The 17289-nt window shown below is 44.8% G+C and overlaps 1 protein-coding gene across 12 annotated transcripts in view; it reads left to right on the top strand.

Moving 5' to 3' along the window:
• Window positions 1-17289, top strand: part of ROBO3 (roundabout guidance receptor 3) — a 333100-nt gene that overhangs the window by 167412 nt on the left and 148399 nt on the right. For all 12 annotated transcript variants that reach the window (XM_083480343.1, XM_083480341.1, XM_083480342.1 and 9 more), the window contains exon 2: window positions 6169-6495. In XM_083480343.1, the coding sequence (XP_083336469.1) occupies window positions 6169-6495 (327 nt within the window). The remainder of the gene's footprint in view (window positions 1-6168; window positions 6496-17289) is intronic.

Here is a 17289-nt window from a genome sequence, read left to right as displayed (position 1 = left end):
AGTGATCTCCCCAGTCGCAAGTCATTTGCCCCTTGTGTAGCAGAATAAGTTCCCTAGATTCCTTTCTCGTGGAGAGGGCTAGATCAAAATCAGCAGCAATCAAATAAAAAAGAAACCATTGTTCTGCTTTGGTAGGAGGAGGGTCTCAGGATGAGTGACATCATTGTTATGATTGGTAAACAGATCAATATCCCTGGAGCTTATCAGAGTTTAGGATTTCAGCACTATTGATTGAGTGAAGTCTGCAGATAAGACTTCTCAAATACCTCATGTGAGAGCCTTGTTCTTTATGGGCTTAGCTGGAATACAGGCTTTCAGGCAGTGGTTAGGGTCAAGTGGTGGTGGGACGTTATCCTGTTTCTGCATGGATTAGGAATTACAATTTATTCGTTTATTTTGCAGATGTATAAACTGCTTCACAGCCAGAAGCTATTGAAGCTGTGTACGATGAGATAAAAGACAAAAGATAACAGACCCTTAAAACAATAAAAGCATTTCTACAGTTAATGTTTTATAAAATTGGCAGGGAGAGCCTTTCAAGAAAAGCTTTCTTAAGCTAACGTGTCTTCAGCAGCCACCTAAACATCTAGCTTGTCTAATTGCAGCCGGTAGCCAATTCCAAGGGACTGGAACTGCAACAATAAAAACCTTTCTAATAAAAAGCCTTTTTTCTAGTAGAAACTAAGTGGTACCCTAAACAGTGCCCCATCTAAAGAGCACAGCTGCTGAGCAGGGATATATTGGGTGAAGCAGTCCCTTCCGTAACCTGGCCCCAACTTGTGAATGTGCAGGGAAGGTGTGTGTTCCTCCACTGATCTTAAAAAGTGTCGATTTTGGCCCTGCCTTGTGTTTCTCACATGCAGTGCTGTTTCCCTTCCACTGCAGTTCGGCTTCTGACAAAACTATGTTCCCCATCTCTCTGTCTGCTGTGGTGGAATGTTACATAATTAAATACAGAATTATTATGCAACTGATTTGGAGTTACATTATACCGTTCTATTCATTTCGTTGAAAAGGAAATGCAGTGCAAATTGGGGGAGAAACATAATCAATTACTGTATTGTTTACAGACTAAAAACCACAACAGTGAATACCAATCGTATTTGCTGGATTGATTTCTGTTGAAGGCATGGGACGAATAAGCAAACATTGACAGTTTCAGCGGCCTGCTTTTGTTTCCTTCTGAATTTTCTGACATCCCTAGTTCTTCCCCACTCCAGCTACAGGAGGAAAGGTAATAGCCCTATTCATATAGTCTCTCCCCATCCCAATGCATTCAGAATTGCATGAGTGAGAGCAGGAACATGCTGGCAAGCCCTGACTTTCCAGTTAAGTCTGTGTGCTGCCCCCTCCTATCTTCACTGAAGGGCCACCATCTGCAGTGAGGAGCCTGCTAAATTCATGGAGCCCCCTAACGTGACTGAGAGTCCTAATTTGGGTAGGGAAAATCTTGCAGCCCGAGGGTTGCATTGCCTCACAGCAAACCTCCTGGGGACCATCTGCCAAAAGTGAGTCAGGGACAAAGCAAAAATTGGATGGGGAACTTGCCTGAGTTCAGCAGGCTTCCTGTGGCAGGTATTGCCCCCCCCCCGTGAAGCCCCTGATGGGGACATGATAGAGCTAACTGATACGTTCCCTCCCTCTCCCTCATTTATGTGGGGAGGATTTGGGGGTCAAACCACATGTTGCAATGTCGTCTGCAGCTATATTTCTTCTTACTCAAAAGTAAGCATACATTAGATCTGGATCAGGACCACAGCACATGAGGGGAGGTTTAATTCTTCCCACTCTGTGACCCCCTCAAACTCCACCTCCCCCATGCACTAATGGGGCAAAGATCCCATTGGTACTAGTAAAAACTGTTTAATACAGTATTGGTAACTGTTTAGTGGTGACGGGAGAGTTTGGGGGGTTGTGATGGGGGAGATAAGGGTCTAGCCTCCCCTATCTTATACTTAGAAGTAATGTGCAGTGTGACCCTTTGTAGTGGCTTGGTTTCGATATTTGCCATAAGTTTTAATAATAATAATAATAATAATAATAATAATAATAATAATAATAATAATAATTTATTATTTATACCCCACCCATCTGGCTGGGCTTCCCCAGCCACTCTGGGCGGCTTCCAAAAAATATTAAAATACTATAATACATCAAACATTAAAAGCTTCCCTAAACAGGGCTGCTGTCAGATGTCTTCTAAAAGTCTGGTAGTTGTTCGTTGTTCTCTTTGACATCTGGTGGCTGGGCGTTCCACAGGGAGGGCGCCACTACCAAGAAGGCCCTCTGCCTGGTTCCATGGTGAGTATATCAAGTATGGGGTGTAAGACTATCTAGATCAGTGGTTCTCAACCTGTGGGTCCCCAGATGTTGTTGGACTACAACTCCCATCATCCCTAGCTAGCAAGGCCAGAGCTCGGGGGTGATGGGAGTTGTAGTCCAACAACATCTGGGGACCCGCAGGTTGAGAACCGCTGATCTAGATAGTCTTATGCTCCATACTTGATATACTCACCATGATCTAGATCTTAAGATGCGGTGCTATGAATAGATTTGGATATGAGCGACCCGTGTGAAATTTGTAGCTCAGCTGCTGTGCATATTATTAATTACTTGCTCGTTTGTTCTTAGAGAAGCACCTCCATCTCTTTCATGAAGGAGATGGTGTCTGTTGCGACACACAGACAACCTAAAAGCAAAGCATGCCTTCCCTTGTTAAAACCTATAGTTAAATCCACAAAGATTTATTTTATGAAATGGCAGCTCTGCTTTGGGCCAGCTCCCCCCACTCCCTCCCCCCCCACTCCCCAGTTGAGCTTATCTTTGCTTTCTTTGGCTCTTGGGAAAACCGATTGAGCCTCTGAGGTCAGGTTCATTGACCTCTTCAACCTTCCTGGGGAGTTCACTGGGACAAAGTTTGTGGAGACCCATCTCCACAGTAATGGATTGAAACAGTACCTCCTCTAAGGGACCGCTTGGACCTGGAATTGCGACAAAGGATTGCAACAGGGACAATCACTTTTGCCTCTCTATCCATAGTAGAAACTAAACAGGTTAGGTGCTTGCACCCAGAACTGCACGGCTGCACGGTTGTTTTATGATTTAAAACGGATGTATGCAGAATCTGCGCGTTAGCATTTCAAGTTTCAAAGGAACCTCAGAGAGAGATTGCGCTGCAGCATGAAACCACTACATGGCAATTTGTCAAGAGATTCTTTGCCATTGTGTGGACTGAACTGGGTCAAAGGTTTCTTTAACAAACAACAACACACTGCATATGTTAATTGACTAACCAATGCCAGGATGTCTGTGTTAGCAACAATAACTGTTTTGTGAATGGCCACTGTTCATTATGTAATTAGTACTGTTTCTGTACTTTGGTTTTTTTTGTTCCCCTTTGACCTCACTGTTTACAATCCTTCTCCCTTAACCCCCCCCCTCTCTCTTTCTCTCTCTGTGTGTGTGTGTGATGCCCACACCACACCTAGACACACACACCTGTAACTCAGGAGAGCATTTCACACATCTCATGAATTTTACAATAGTCCCCAAAAGCTTATGCCATTATAATTTTTTAGTCTTTAAGGCTAGCAAGGATCAAAAAGACATGAGCGAGTCACTTTCATCCATTAGCTATGTAAGAGATGTAGGAAAGAGAGCATATGCTAAATCAGGTAGGAGCAGGCTTTTAAGTTCTGCTCTGTCTAAGGTGCTGAAAAAAGTCTCTGGGCAGCTTCCAGAGGCTTCAGCAGATGATTAAAAGGATTAATTCTGTCCGACACTTTACCTTCTAAGTTTATATAGCTGCCTAGAGCACAATTTGTCTTACCAGGGGCCTCTTCTGCTGAGAATCATTTGTATGCGTAGACAACCCCAGGGAGGGGCTGGGACTCATCACAGCCAGCACCGAAATTAAGACCTGTCCCTTCCTTCGAAGTAGAAATTTTGCACAAATGCCACTATGCATGCTTGATACAATCCAGTCATATGTGGAGAAAATGCAAGTGTCCATATTGGAGAGGAGGGCCACAGGAATAGGTCTTGCCCAGATAGCCTGGGGCTTTTAACATCTCCTCTTTAAATGTCAGCACTACTCAGGCACAGATACCTAAGTAAAAAAACACCTTGCACATATTTCATTAGGGCAAAACATGGGAAGAACTGTGAAAGGGAGGTCATAGAATCCTAGTTAGATGGGGCCTTGTTAACCATCTTGTCCAAGTTCCTGCTTGATTAAAGGTAAAGGGACCCCTGACCATTAGGGCCAGTCGTGGCCGACTCTGGGGTTGCTGCGCTCATCTCGCTTTATTGGCCGAGGGAGCTGGCGTACAGCTTCCAGGTCATGTGGCCAGCATGACTAAGCCACTTCTGGCGAACCAGAGCAGTGCACAGAAATGCAGTTTACCTTCCTGCCAGAGTGGTACCTATTTATCTACTTGCACTTTGATGTGCTTTTGAACTGCTAGGTTGGCAGGAGCAGGGACCGAGCAACGGGAGCTCACCCTGTTGTGGGGATTTGAACCGCTGGCCTTCTGATCGGCAAGTCCTAGGCTCTGTGATTTAACCCACAGCACCACCCGTAATACTAATTAAGAATTAGAACATCCCCAATGGATGATTGTCAAACCTCTACTTAAATCAGAGGTGGGAAACTCTTTATAGCTTGAGGGCCACCTTCCTTTCAATTTCATGGATTTTAAAAGGGCAAGTTGTTGCTGAGGTGCTTGGGTGTGGCTGGCATTCTGTACATGCCCTGGAACTATGTGGCTCCTTGAGCTTTGCTGCACAGGTGACTCATACATCTTCCTAGCAATCCCAAGGGAGGAAACATCTCTTGACAGAGAAGGGCGGCTGTTGTTGAAAGGAGATTGCTCCTTCTCTTGGGATCTAGAGGTGCAAGACCCTCTGGATGTATGCTAATGTCTAATTATGCACTTGATCGTTTGCCAACTGCTAACACAAGCACACACCTCTATTCAGCCATTAATTAGCCCTGATGAGGTGGAAGCTTTCTTCTGACTGTCAGTACACTGCCAGTGACCTAATCAGTGGCCATTTGCATCCCCCCCCCCCCGCTCCCCACGTGGGATATTCCTGTCGCCTTTGTTCCAAATATGGTGCGGGCTCAGAACACTCCATTTTGATTGGTTCACAAAACTCGCCTATGCTTCTGAAGACCAGCTTTCCTAACCTGTGTGACCATGTAGCCTCCTAACACCCCCCTCTCTACTCATTGACATCAGCCTCATCAACATCTATTCCTTTTCTTACTTGCCCTTCACCGTGAAGTCCCGAGGCAGGTCACAGCAATTTAGAATTCAATCATTTTTAAAAGTTTAAATCACTCACGGGGATAACATAAACATAGGAAATGAAGATACAAAATACATAAAGAAGGAAACCTTTTCACTTGGTACCTAAAGATATGTAATGAAGTTGCCAGGCAAGCTTTCCTGGGGACGGTATTCCACATTCTTTAACTGTTGACATCGATCTCTGGATCTCACATCACTCTCTAATACCCAGGCCATTGCATGCTGCTTCTTTTTCTTTGAGCTGTATGGGACCTTCGATGATGGCAAATGTTCACTTTTGACAGTAGTTTTTCCATTATGTGGTAGTATGAGTTTAAGCAATAATAGCCTTGGGCACCGTAGCTATCAGTGACTCTGGAATATGAATCGGCTTTGCCCATTCACTGCCCTTCCTTTTCCATTACAATAGCCCAGTTCAAATGTCAAGCCAAAATTGAGGCAGAGCATATCTCAGACGTCTGCACTCCCTACTCACTTCTGAATTTGTGGCCAGCATAGTTTGCTGTTGCATCTGGATACTGTTAGCAGAAACAAAGGTTGTTTTCCAAATCAGAATGGAAATCAGAATGGGCTTGCTTTGGTTCCTAATGCTGGATTTGGAGGCAAACTCCGGTTTGCAAGAAATATATTTATTCAGTTCAGGTTAACAACAAGCAATGGTTGATGTAGACCAGGTTAAGTGAGGGAGGGAAGTGGAGCTGGTGGGGGTGGACCTTGGAGAAAACACATACCTGTAATGTAAATCATGGTTTGGCTTTGATGTCTGAACTGTGCCTGGTCTTGTTTTTTTAGTTCTGCAACAGTCTCTTCTGGGCTGCTCTCTTATAACCATTTCTCTCTTTTTGCACCTCAGGCTCTCGACCTCGCCTTGAGGATTCATCTCCGCGGATAGTAGAGCATCCCTCCGACCTCATTGTGTCCAAGGGGGAGCCAGCAACGTTGAACTGCAAAGCGGAAGGACGTCCCACCCCCATCATTGAGTGGTACAAGGATGGGGAGCGGGTGGAGACGGACAAGGAAGACCCTCGATCCCATCGCATGTTGCTGCCCAGTGGCTCCCTTTTCTTTCTGCGTATCGTGCATGGACGGAGGAGCAAACCGGATGAGGGAGTGTATGTCTGTGTAGCCAGGAACTACCTGGGTGAGGCTGTCAGCAGGAACGCATCTCTGGAGGTAGCCAGTAAGTAGAATACTGAACAAGTGAGACGGAACTTTGGCTAGTCTTAAGTGATATGCCGCAAGCGATGCCATGCTCATCAGCTCCCATAAACGATGAGCAACTGTGTGGCCTGAACTGTGGTTCATGATATTGGGATTAAATATGGTTTGAGTGTGGTCCTGATTCTGCGAACAGTCACTTCCTATGTGCATTTGAATTTGCAATTATAGTTGAGCACTATAGAACATATGGCAAGAGATGTGAGCAGCTGCCCTGGAGATATACCCTTAAGTACTTTCTGCCAATCTATAATTTGTTCTCTTCCCCTGCCCCAGTTTCCTCCAAACTCCCAGCCACATCCAAACCATGTTGATTAAAAATTAAATGCCCAAACTGAAAGGGAATAGAAATGTTTCTGCTAATCTCATCCATTGACAGGGATTGGGTGTTGCTGTTTGTCGAACAAAATGAGTTAAGCATATAGCTGGAGGGAGGAGTGATGTGGGCTCCTTCAAATTCCTGCTACCGGATCATTTCACCTAGAGCAGAATACATTCCGCCTCACACAGTGTTGCCCATGTGTCTGCGTGTTGCCTGTGAATTAACTGATAGTGTTTCAGATAGATTTGCAGGTCTCCTTATGTTTTTCCTCCCCCTCCCTTTAAACGAAGCAAAGGGCTTAGGATGCCAAAAAGAGTTTTGATTGGAAATATTGCATAAAGCCTTGTGATTTGAAGGGATTGGGGTTCTAAATTTGTTGTTGAGGTGTGCAGACCATATCAGCCGTCATATAGCCAGTAACAGGGCCATATGCATACTCTGCTACTCCTGGTGATTACTGAAGATTGTAGAATTCTCTTGGTGGGGAAGAGACACATCTAAGTAGTAAAGCCCAGAATCTTCTGGTAGGGAAAGACCCCTGTTTTGAAACTGACTCCTCCAGTTAATGTAGAACAGAGGTGGGGAACCTGTGGCCCTCCAGATAGTGTTGGAGTCCAACTCTAATTTGCTCTAGCTAGTATACCCAATGGAGGGGGTTAGTGGAAGTTGTAGGCCAACAAAATCTGGAGGGCCGCAGTTTCTTCCCCGGTGCTGTGTAGACAATAGTGAGTCAGGTGAACCAGAGGTATAAAGGGAGTGATCTGGTACAAATACCAGGAAAAAGGTCAGCAGGGACACTTGGAATGCGTGTAGGATGTATTTCTGAAAAGTTTGCTTGTTCATTGGTATTGGAAACATTTCAGGAAAAAGAGTATGCCTGTTTCTTTGCTGGTTGTCAACCATCTGAGTGAAGGAATCTTACGTATTTCTAGGTTTTTAATCCCCCTCCTCCCAATTTTGCTCAGGTCACTTTCCAACATCTATAAGACATGAGCAAACACTCTGTTGATAAGTCCATTGAGTGCTGGTTATAAACTCTTTCTAGCAACTAGCCTGGCTGCATTCTTGGCAGGCTTCTCTAGTTGTGCCTTTCATGGAGCAAAGGTCCCTGAGAAGCAAACAGCCATGTGGATTGTGGGCACGGAAGATATCCAGGTTCATTATTTATCTGCCCTGACCTCAAAACCAATCTCCTGCGCGGCTTTCCAAGGCACTCTCCACCCATTGTCTTCCTTAATGGTTTTATGGAGACAAAGATCTACAAACAAACAGTGCGGAAAAGCATTCAGGCCTGCCGAAAGTGACACAAGATGAATGATGGCCTTGCTTGAGACAAGGCCAAACACCAGCAGCAGGGGAAATGAAATGCCATTTCGGTTAAGCCCTTGGAGTCGCTAACATGTTCAGGCACCTCCCAAGCTGAACTTAACATTAGTTGATCTCCAAAACTGGTAAGGGGGGGACCTTTGACCACTAGCCTTCTGTGATTTGTGGCTATTGGCTGGATTGATAACAGGTTATGGCGGAAATAAAGCTATCAAAGGAGTGTGCTGCAGCCAGGGTAATTGGTCAAAATGCAGACATCAAAGGGAAATCTATAAAATGGCTCCCTGTGAAGCTGATGTGCTGGAAGTGGGTGTGTATATGGAGGGGGATAGAATAGACAATTATTCCAGAGGCCAGCAAAGATTCTAGGCACAGGGACAGCAGGAATGATGGGGAAAAGCCCAGTCCCCCCCCACACACTTGGATGAACATATGGATAGGGTTTTAGACAGAGACAGTGTGCTGTTTCACGTATAATGCCAGGCATCAGGTTCTCCCTCTCCATCTCCCTCTGCCCACTGGGTTTCCAGTTCTGGCTTGCAGGAAAACTGTGGTTTGCACAAAACATAGTTGCTCCAGTTTGGATTAATGCTAGAAAAATGCAACCTGTGCCGTTAATAAAGATAGTGCAACTCGTACAGCACGTTGGCGACAAATATTCACACAGTTGTTCAAAAATAATTTTACACCATTTATCAAATATCTGAGAAAGAGACAATTACTTATAAAGTGCCATGAAAACTTACAAACTACCTAAAATATAGCGAGAGAATGTGTATATATATCTGTAATCAAACAGGGCTACCTTGCTAAGCTATTCAGTCTTGTGTGTTTAAGCCAAGAAGTTGTCTCTTCAAAGACATGTAAGTACATAATTATGAACTTTTGCATCAAAATTGATTCTTTGTATATAGTGGGAGAATTTATATTTACTTTTTACAGTGCAGTGGTACCTCGGGTTACATACGCTTCAGGTTACATACGCTTCAGGTTACAGACTCCGCTAACCCAGAAATAGTACCTCGGGTTAAGAACTTTGCTTCAGGATGAGAACAGAAATTGTGCTCCGGCGGCGCGGCAGCAGCAGGAGGCCCCATTAGCTAAAGTGGTGCTTCAGATTAAGAACAGTTTCAGATTAAGAATGGACCTCCGGAACAAATTAAGTATGTAACCAGAGGTACCACTGTATGTTTATTCTGGTAAGATTCCTTTTGGATTATTATCAGTTAGCACTAGTAGACGCATCAATGGCATGAGACAACTGAAGAAGCCCAGAAACCTGTGCTCAGGGAGTTTGCTATCTGCCATTCCCAACAAATCAGCCCCACCTGGGGTGAAACAGCAGCCTCTCAACTGCATGGACTGCCAGGGCAAAACAGGGATAGAACGCTGGTATCCTGTTTTCTTTATTACTTCATACGCTGCTTCATCAGCTCCTCACATCAACCCTTTTCTTGAATCTTCTTGAACTTATTTAAAAAACAAGAAAAATGAAAACTGAAAACTGAGTCAAGAGTTTGTAAGAACCTAGTAAAATCTGATATTGCAAGTTCACTTTAGGTAGTTTGTAAGTTTTCATGGCACCTTGTAAGTAATTGTCTCTTTCTCACATATTTGATAAATAGTGTAAAATTGTTTTTGAGCAACTGTGTGAATATTTGTCGCCAACGTGCTGTACCAGTTTGGATTAATGGCTGAATACGTTTCTACAGGAAACTGGAGTGTGCAAGGAGTAAAGGGAGGGGGAAGGCCTGTGAGTCCATAGTAGCAAATCACAGCTTCACATCTCATATAAACTGGGTCTGTGTTTCTGCAGAAACTGCTGCCCAGGTGCACAAGGCAAAACTGAGTTGCCATCAGCTTTGCTGTGCAGCGGTACCTGCTACTTCTTCGCCCCATAAGCTTATCTGCCCTTGTTTTAGTCCACTTCGTGTAGCTATTGAAGTGGGTTGAGATTGCTTACAGAAGTTCATGCCAGAAAACTGAGCAGCGTTGCCTTAAATGGCAATAGTTCTTGATTTTGCATGCAAGGAGTAATCCTGATTTTCTGGAGAAGCCATAACACAAAGCTGTGTGTAGATTTCTCACAAATATTTAGACTTATGTACTCTTCTGTCTGTCTGTCTCTCTTTCTCCAACACAAACCTCTAGACTGAACTTTGGCTCCTTACACACATAGTAGCAAGGGATCATTCACCAGTAATATGCAGCTTAGCCTGCCAAGTAGGCTTTCTAGGATGGAAGGAGAAAAAAAACACTCTTAGGCAAAGAGCTAGTATAGTTCAAAACAGCTTCCTTCATTGTGCCTGGGAGTGTCCTGCGATAGGAAACAACAAATGCTAGCTAATCTGATCTGTCATCCCCTTGAACACATAGCTTGGGGAGCAACTCATTCAATACTGAAAGCCACATTGGGAATATATAGGAAACTATTTGTTTGCATGCTTTAATGCGTAACACTTTTCATAAAGTTTGCAATTGCTTTGATAGGCACTTTGGCAAGAGCTACACATGCTATATTATTGTTGTTGTTTATTGTTACAATTACACATTCTAGTGGTGGCAACCCTTAAACAGTTTTGAAGATGCCATTTAGCTAATTGAGAAATCGGTTTACACACTTAAGGGTTCAGCCAGCATATGTGCTGATCTGTCTTATTTGTCTGAATGTTGGTATAATTCTGGCAGGAGTTACTCTCTGTTTACTGGCAATGCAGGCTGATTTAACTCTCCAGTGGCAGCAGTTTCAATTCTGAAGACATGTAACAAAAACGATCAGTAAAAAGAAAAAACAGCAACACAAATAGTTTGCCTTGTAGTGCCCTTGTTTTTCAGCCAGCAACATCAGCATGATTTACATCTTGTTTGTTAATTTAACATATTTTTGGCCCACTTTTCCATTTTGAAAAGTGTGCAAGGTTGAAAGGAAAGCAGTTGAAAGCAAAACACAATATGAAAAACCACCGCAAACACTTTAAGGAATTTCAATAACTAAAATAAAATAAAATATAGAAACAAGATGGCACATAAAACAACACGGATTAACTTGTCAAATTAAACACCTGTTGGAATGAAAACATCTCCCAGGGTTGGGAGTTTCATAGTCTAGATGCAGCCATGGAGACTGCCATGTCCTCACAAAATGTAACCTGGATAGAGATGGGGCATTCGAAAGAGCACCCACAACTGTAGGTATCCTAAAATGTTTAGGGTAATAACCAACACCTTGAACTGGGCCCACAAACAAACACAATGTACCTGGAAGCTACCTTATGTGCTGCAAGTTTAAATAATTCCTGAGGAGCGTATTTCATTTTTCTATCATGGTCACAAGTTGAACTCATGATTCTCCTATGCTATCTCTGGGATTAGAGGCAGTTGCTGTTGTTGCTGTTGTTGTTGTCGTCATCCATCTGTCTCAAGAGATAATGGAGTGTGCCTCCGGGGGGTGAAGTCAAATTGCTGCAGGGCACAAGCCAGGGCAGTGTATGGAGGTCCTGGGCTGCCCAGGTGACAAGACCCTTCTCTCGGCCTCCCTGATGTGGTCCACAGGAAAGCAGAGCAATACATTTGGCACCAGCTTGGCTGCTGAAGTTGCCAGAAGGAGGCGTACAAGGCACCATCCAACTGTCTTTGGGACTCCACTCTGGATTTGTGTGGCTTTGTGAATAGCAATGGCTGGGGAACAAGAGCAGGAGAGGACTATGGCGCTCATGTCCTGATTGTGGGCTTTCCTGCAAGCATCTTGTTGGCTTCTTTGGGAAGCAAAATGCTGGTCTCCATGGGCCTTTGGTCTGATCCAACAGGGCTCACTTTTCTTACATGAACAATTCTTTAAGTTTACAGATCGCAAGAGCATATCAATTTCCTTCTTGGATCTAACCATAACTTCCATCTAGTGGCTTCCTGCATTGACTTCCATTTGGCTTCTAGGTCCAACTGAAGTTGCTGATCATAGCCTTTAAGGCCCTAACTGGCCTGAGCTCTACATACTTTTGAAAAGTGTGCCTTCCCATGCCCAGTGATCCGTCATGGAGGCTCTGTTCCAAGTGCCTTACTTTTGGGTGTAGTTGGTAAACCTAAACTATACCACTCCAGCCTTGGAAGGGGAAGAGAATGAAAGCCTTTGATGGCTTGCAATTTCCCCCCGGAATGCCTTATAAGGGGGACACATTGTTAAGCCAACGTATCCTGCTCAAGCAGGTGGCCCTTTGGTGCCATAGAGATTCCCTATCTTTTAGCGTTGTCTTAGCCGTTGCTTTTAATGAAAGGCTCTGAAGCATCACGTTGTGTCCGCATGAGAGATTTAAAGGATGTGAGGTCAAAGATTAGCTCCCAGCAGGGAAAAAGAACCTTTAAATGGGGAAAGGAAGAAGGGGTTGAGCGAGCAGCATCTTTAGGGTGGAGCTGAGGGACTTGAGCAGAACTGCCTTTTGTCAGGGTCTGAGGTGATTTTCTGGCACCGGTGAAAAGGCTGATATACCCTCGTGCGCATCCTTTTGTATGGTTCAGAAAAGGCAAAGGGAACAGCTCGGCTTGTAGCAATTAGTGAGCAGCCTGACCTTCCCTGAACGTCCATCCCATGGCCCAAATGGATTTTCTGTTGCCTTCCCATTAAATGACGGATGAGGCCTCAGGTAAATGGTTGAAACATCCTCCATCAGAAGAGCGATGGGGAAGGTGGGGGGTTGGAAGGGGTTGTCTAGTGGACTGCAGATAACATCTCATAATGATTGTGAGGAATAGAATGAGGCCATTTTCAGGGGAATTTGCCAAATGGTCCTGCTGGCATGATCTAGAGGCTAATGCCTAACCGAAATGCCGTAAGTGGCTGTTACACGAAGTATCATGGGTATTTTTAGACCTAGAGGAAGTGGAGATACATAACAGGACTTGTTGCAGCTACCTTACCTAAAAGCTTTAGTGTTTTGACACAGCAGGACTTTTACAGAGAGAGACATTACTTTCATTTTGCTGGAGTGGCTTCCAGTTCGGATCCCTCCACCGCCATTTATTGGATAAAGGTTCTGAAAGTCACATTGGCAATGAAGTGCTGAAGACTGGTCTAACTCCGCTGTGATGGAATCTTTCAGTGGGAAGCTGGACCAGAGATGCTTGAGGGTTTTTGGTCTTTGTGAATTCCTCTATGAGACAACTTGCTGTGCACCTGCGTAGACTGGAATTTCCCTTTCCAATGCATTTCACACTTTTCTGAATGTTCCTTAGCTAGTTATCACATTTATGGATCACTTCCCAAGTCCTGAAGTAATTTACAAGAATAAAGTTTAGCGAAAATAAACTTATTTTTAAAAAAATCATTGCTGCCCAAATGGTATCAAAGTTGGTGCCAGATGGCCCTCATTTCATAGATGGGGGCTATTACTTAATATGCTGCTTTCTGCAGTTTAACCGCATGCAATGATGCATTTAAATATGCATTTTGAGAGAGAACACATCTAAATGCATACTTAAAGGGGGAGAACATTTTAATTCTGAATAGGCCGAAATCCTCTACACACATTTACAGGACCAATTGTTGTTATACAAAGGTGATGGTGGGATATTGGCGACTTTCGGGTGGAGATGTATGAGTTTCCTTTTCTAATAAATACATAAACAACATCCACACAGTCCCGTAAGTCAGTGTTCTTCAACCACGGGTCCACAAACGGGTGCTGTTGTTTTGCACTACAACTCCCATCATCCTCAGCCAGCTTAGTCAGGGGTCGGGGGTTGATGGGAATTGTAGTCCAGCAAGTATCTGTGGACCCAAGGTTGAAGGATACTGCTAGAAGTTATCTTTTTATCCTGCCCAATGGAAGATTCCACACAGTTTGAGAAAACTGTGCATGACTGCATCGAAACGAAGGGGTGGTGGTGGGGAATGAGGAAATACCTTTTGTAACAACCACGAGCCTTTCTGAAGGTGATTGTCTTCCGTGTCAACTTTTCAGAAGTGTTGCTGGTTTTACCTCAGCGCATACATGGTGAAGCAGGTTCCAGAACAGTAGTCAAGGGAGACTTCTGGAATAACTGTCAGGGCCCTAGTCTAAGCTGCGAAACACACTGGGGTCTACACCCCCATCTCCATCACTGGCACTATCCCGCTCCCCACATCCCAGGGAAACAAAAGCTTTCCTAGATGAGGCCAGGACCGAGACCCCATCTCTCTCCCCCCCCCTCTCTCTGAGGTGTTTTGGAGACAGAAATGTGTCTGAGGCACTGACAACGGTCTGACAGCTCCGTTGAGAGCCGGGCCGCAGCATGGGCAGTGTTTCGGAACACTTGCCAGCCATCTCTAAACTGGAATTATTTATTGATTTTTGTGTCACTTCTCAGTCCATTACCCAGACAGGATGCATTTATGTAATTTGGGAAAGGGGGCAGCTGCTGGGTAAACAATCCAGAAACATATTTCTTTGCCGGGCTTCTGGAGGTCCCAACTATCCGCATGGGCTTTTGCTGAGAGCAGAAACTAGGGGTGGGCGGGGGGAGGACTACAGACCTCACCAAACGTGGATGCCCTTGGGGGTGAGGGCTGCTCTTCTTTGCCGTGATGCAAAGAGAAATTAACTTTCCATCCCACGCTAGGAGACATTACGTTCTACCAGCAGACAACTCTGGGGGAGCTCCTTCTTGCTCAGGGAGCTGCAACCCGCGTTGGCAAAACAGCATTTGCAAGCCCCGGATTTGCCAGATAATTTTAGCTTTCAGTGGATTTCATAGTTTGGAATGTGGGTTGTGGGGAGCCGCCTGAAAAGTGCAAAAAATAAACAAATCGCTCCAGTAATCATGTCGCCTCTTTCTTTCCTCCTCCCTCCCGCCTTCCATTTTCAACTATACATTTTGGGCAAGAATGGCTGCTTATCTGAGGCTTGTAATCAGCCCGGCCTCCTTGCTTACAAGCCTTTTTTTGCTCCCCTTTTGGACAGTGATGGGTTATTTCCCCCTCTTTCTTCTAACCAGGGACCTCCTAGTGATAAAGTGCACCCATTCCAGGGGGAGGTCATGTGATTAAGTCATTAGTGGTGTACCCCCCATTGGGGAGGGGGTCCTGAGCCACACAGAAACAGAAAGAGAGAGGTTTCATCCAGGTTTGAGCCATTCAAAGCTAGGACATGAGTGATATCTAAGAGGGGGAAATTAAGTCATTTCCTAAGTAATGGGAGTCCTTTCGGGCGACCCTTTTCAGCTTTTTCCTTGATTGTACTGGGAATTTACTTGGATAAATCGTGGTGTGTTTTTCTTTTAATTTTGCCAGTGTGAAAAAGGTTCAGCTGGGTTTGAGCTGGGGGAGTTCATGAGGATGAAAAGCCGGCGGGGGTGGGGACTTCCTTTTGCAGCTGAAATGACCACCATTGTTTTTCTTGGAGTCGGGTGGTGGTGCTGGGGGAAGAGGAATGATCTTTTGTGTCTAATTTTGTCTTTTCCTCGCAGTAGTGATGGCTCCTCCTGGGCTTTCAGGCATCCTTTTTATATGGTCTTGCACATTCACGATTTCTGGGGAAACGCATCGCTCTTGCCTCCAGTGAATATATTTTTCTCCTGAAAAGACAGGCTTCCACGGAGACGCATTCTTTATTTTTGGAATTCATCGTTTCACATTTCAACAAGCATCTTTAATTTATGCAGCAAGATGCGATGGTGCTCGCTATCTTAGATGGCTTTGAAAGGGCATTAAACAAATGGAGGATAAGTGCTTGGCAGTGGTTCCTAGCCCTGATGGCAATTTGCAACCTCCCGGGTTCGGAGGCAGTATAGAATCTTTGGACCTCCTGAGAGACACATGCTAGCATACACTAACACCATTTCCATTCAGGGAAATGAGAGGCGTTGTCACAGTTCAGTGATACATTCCAGCTACCAAAAAAGCACTCGAGGAAGATGCAGAGCAGTGCCATTGCTGGGTGTGACCTGGGCATAGTGGGTGTGGCCTGGGAAGACTCCTGAGGGCTAGATGAAGTGGTCTAGGGGGCTACAGTTGGGCCTTGGGAATGGATAGACTATTGGTCTAATCCATCAGGGCTCTTCTTATGTTCTGATCGTGTTAGTAAATTAGCACTAGGTCAAATGGCTTTCAGTATTCTTACATGTGATTGGTGGTAACAGGACAGGATATCATAGGCATGTTTGATTCATTGACTGTATGTAAGCTCCCAGATTTTTAAAAGAAAGGACTTAGCACAGAACTGGTGTTGCATAGTGGGTAGATGCATTTATTTGTTCATTTTATATCCCACCCTCAAATTGCTGTACATGGTCTGTCCGTCCCCCCCACTTCTTAATTAATTCCCACAATAACCCACTGAGGTAGACTAGACTGAGAGGCAGTGACTGGCTCAAGGTCACCAGTGAGTTTCATGGTCAAGTGAGAATTTGAACCCTGGTCTTCTAGGTCCTAGTCTGACACTCTTAACTACTTCACAACAGTGGCTCTCAGAGTACACTCATGGGCAATTATGGAACAATGCATGGTATCTTATGCCATTGTTCCATTAGCGCAAGGTTTTGCACTTGTGCAACTCAGCTTCCAACTCTTCCCTGTCTCTGTGTGCCCCAGACCACCCCCAAATCTGCTCTGGAGGGTTGATGGAACCCTAGAACAGATTTAGGGGGCACACGGAGGAGGTAGAAGGCCCTGTTCTGCAAGTGGAAATCCATTCACTGATGGGACGCATTATTCAGCACTGCTTTGGATACAATCCTTATATTTTGGTGTGGAAGACAAGGGGGTTTGTTGGGCCCTTTCTGGATTGATCCCTGCATTCCACCTTGGTTCTTTGCTCTGTTACATTATGTGAAAAAGCAATCCATTAGATTTTTATTGAGAGCTGCAGACCAGCAAGACCTGGGTGTCCACAGGTCTCTTACACTCAGACTAGATAATCACAGTGGTGCGATTTTGAATGTCTCCTGCCGTGTTTGCTTTTCCTGCCAGTACCACCTTGCTGTATTCGGAAGTTGCTGCTAAAGGCAATGTTGACTGTCCTTGGCTTGTATTTTATGGGATGGAGGGTGAGGCAGGCAGAGTGATGACCTTGTTTTGAGAATACAATTGGAGGGCAACTTCTCTCTCTCCCTCCTCCCCGTATTTCTTTCTTTCTCCCT

Source organism: Podarcis liolepis, assembly GCF_965112155.1.
Source record: "Podarcis liolepis genome assembly, chromosome: 16".
In the NCBI taxonomy this organism is placed as follows: Eukaryota; Metazoa; Chordata; class Lepidosauria; order Squamata; family Lacertidae; genus Podarcis; species Podarcis liolepis.
This window is presented reverse-complemented; position numbering and strand designations above follow the sequence as displayed.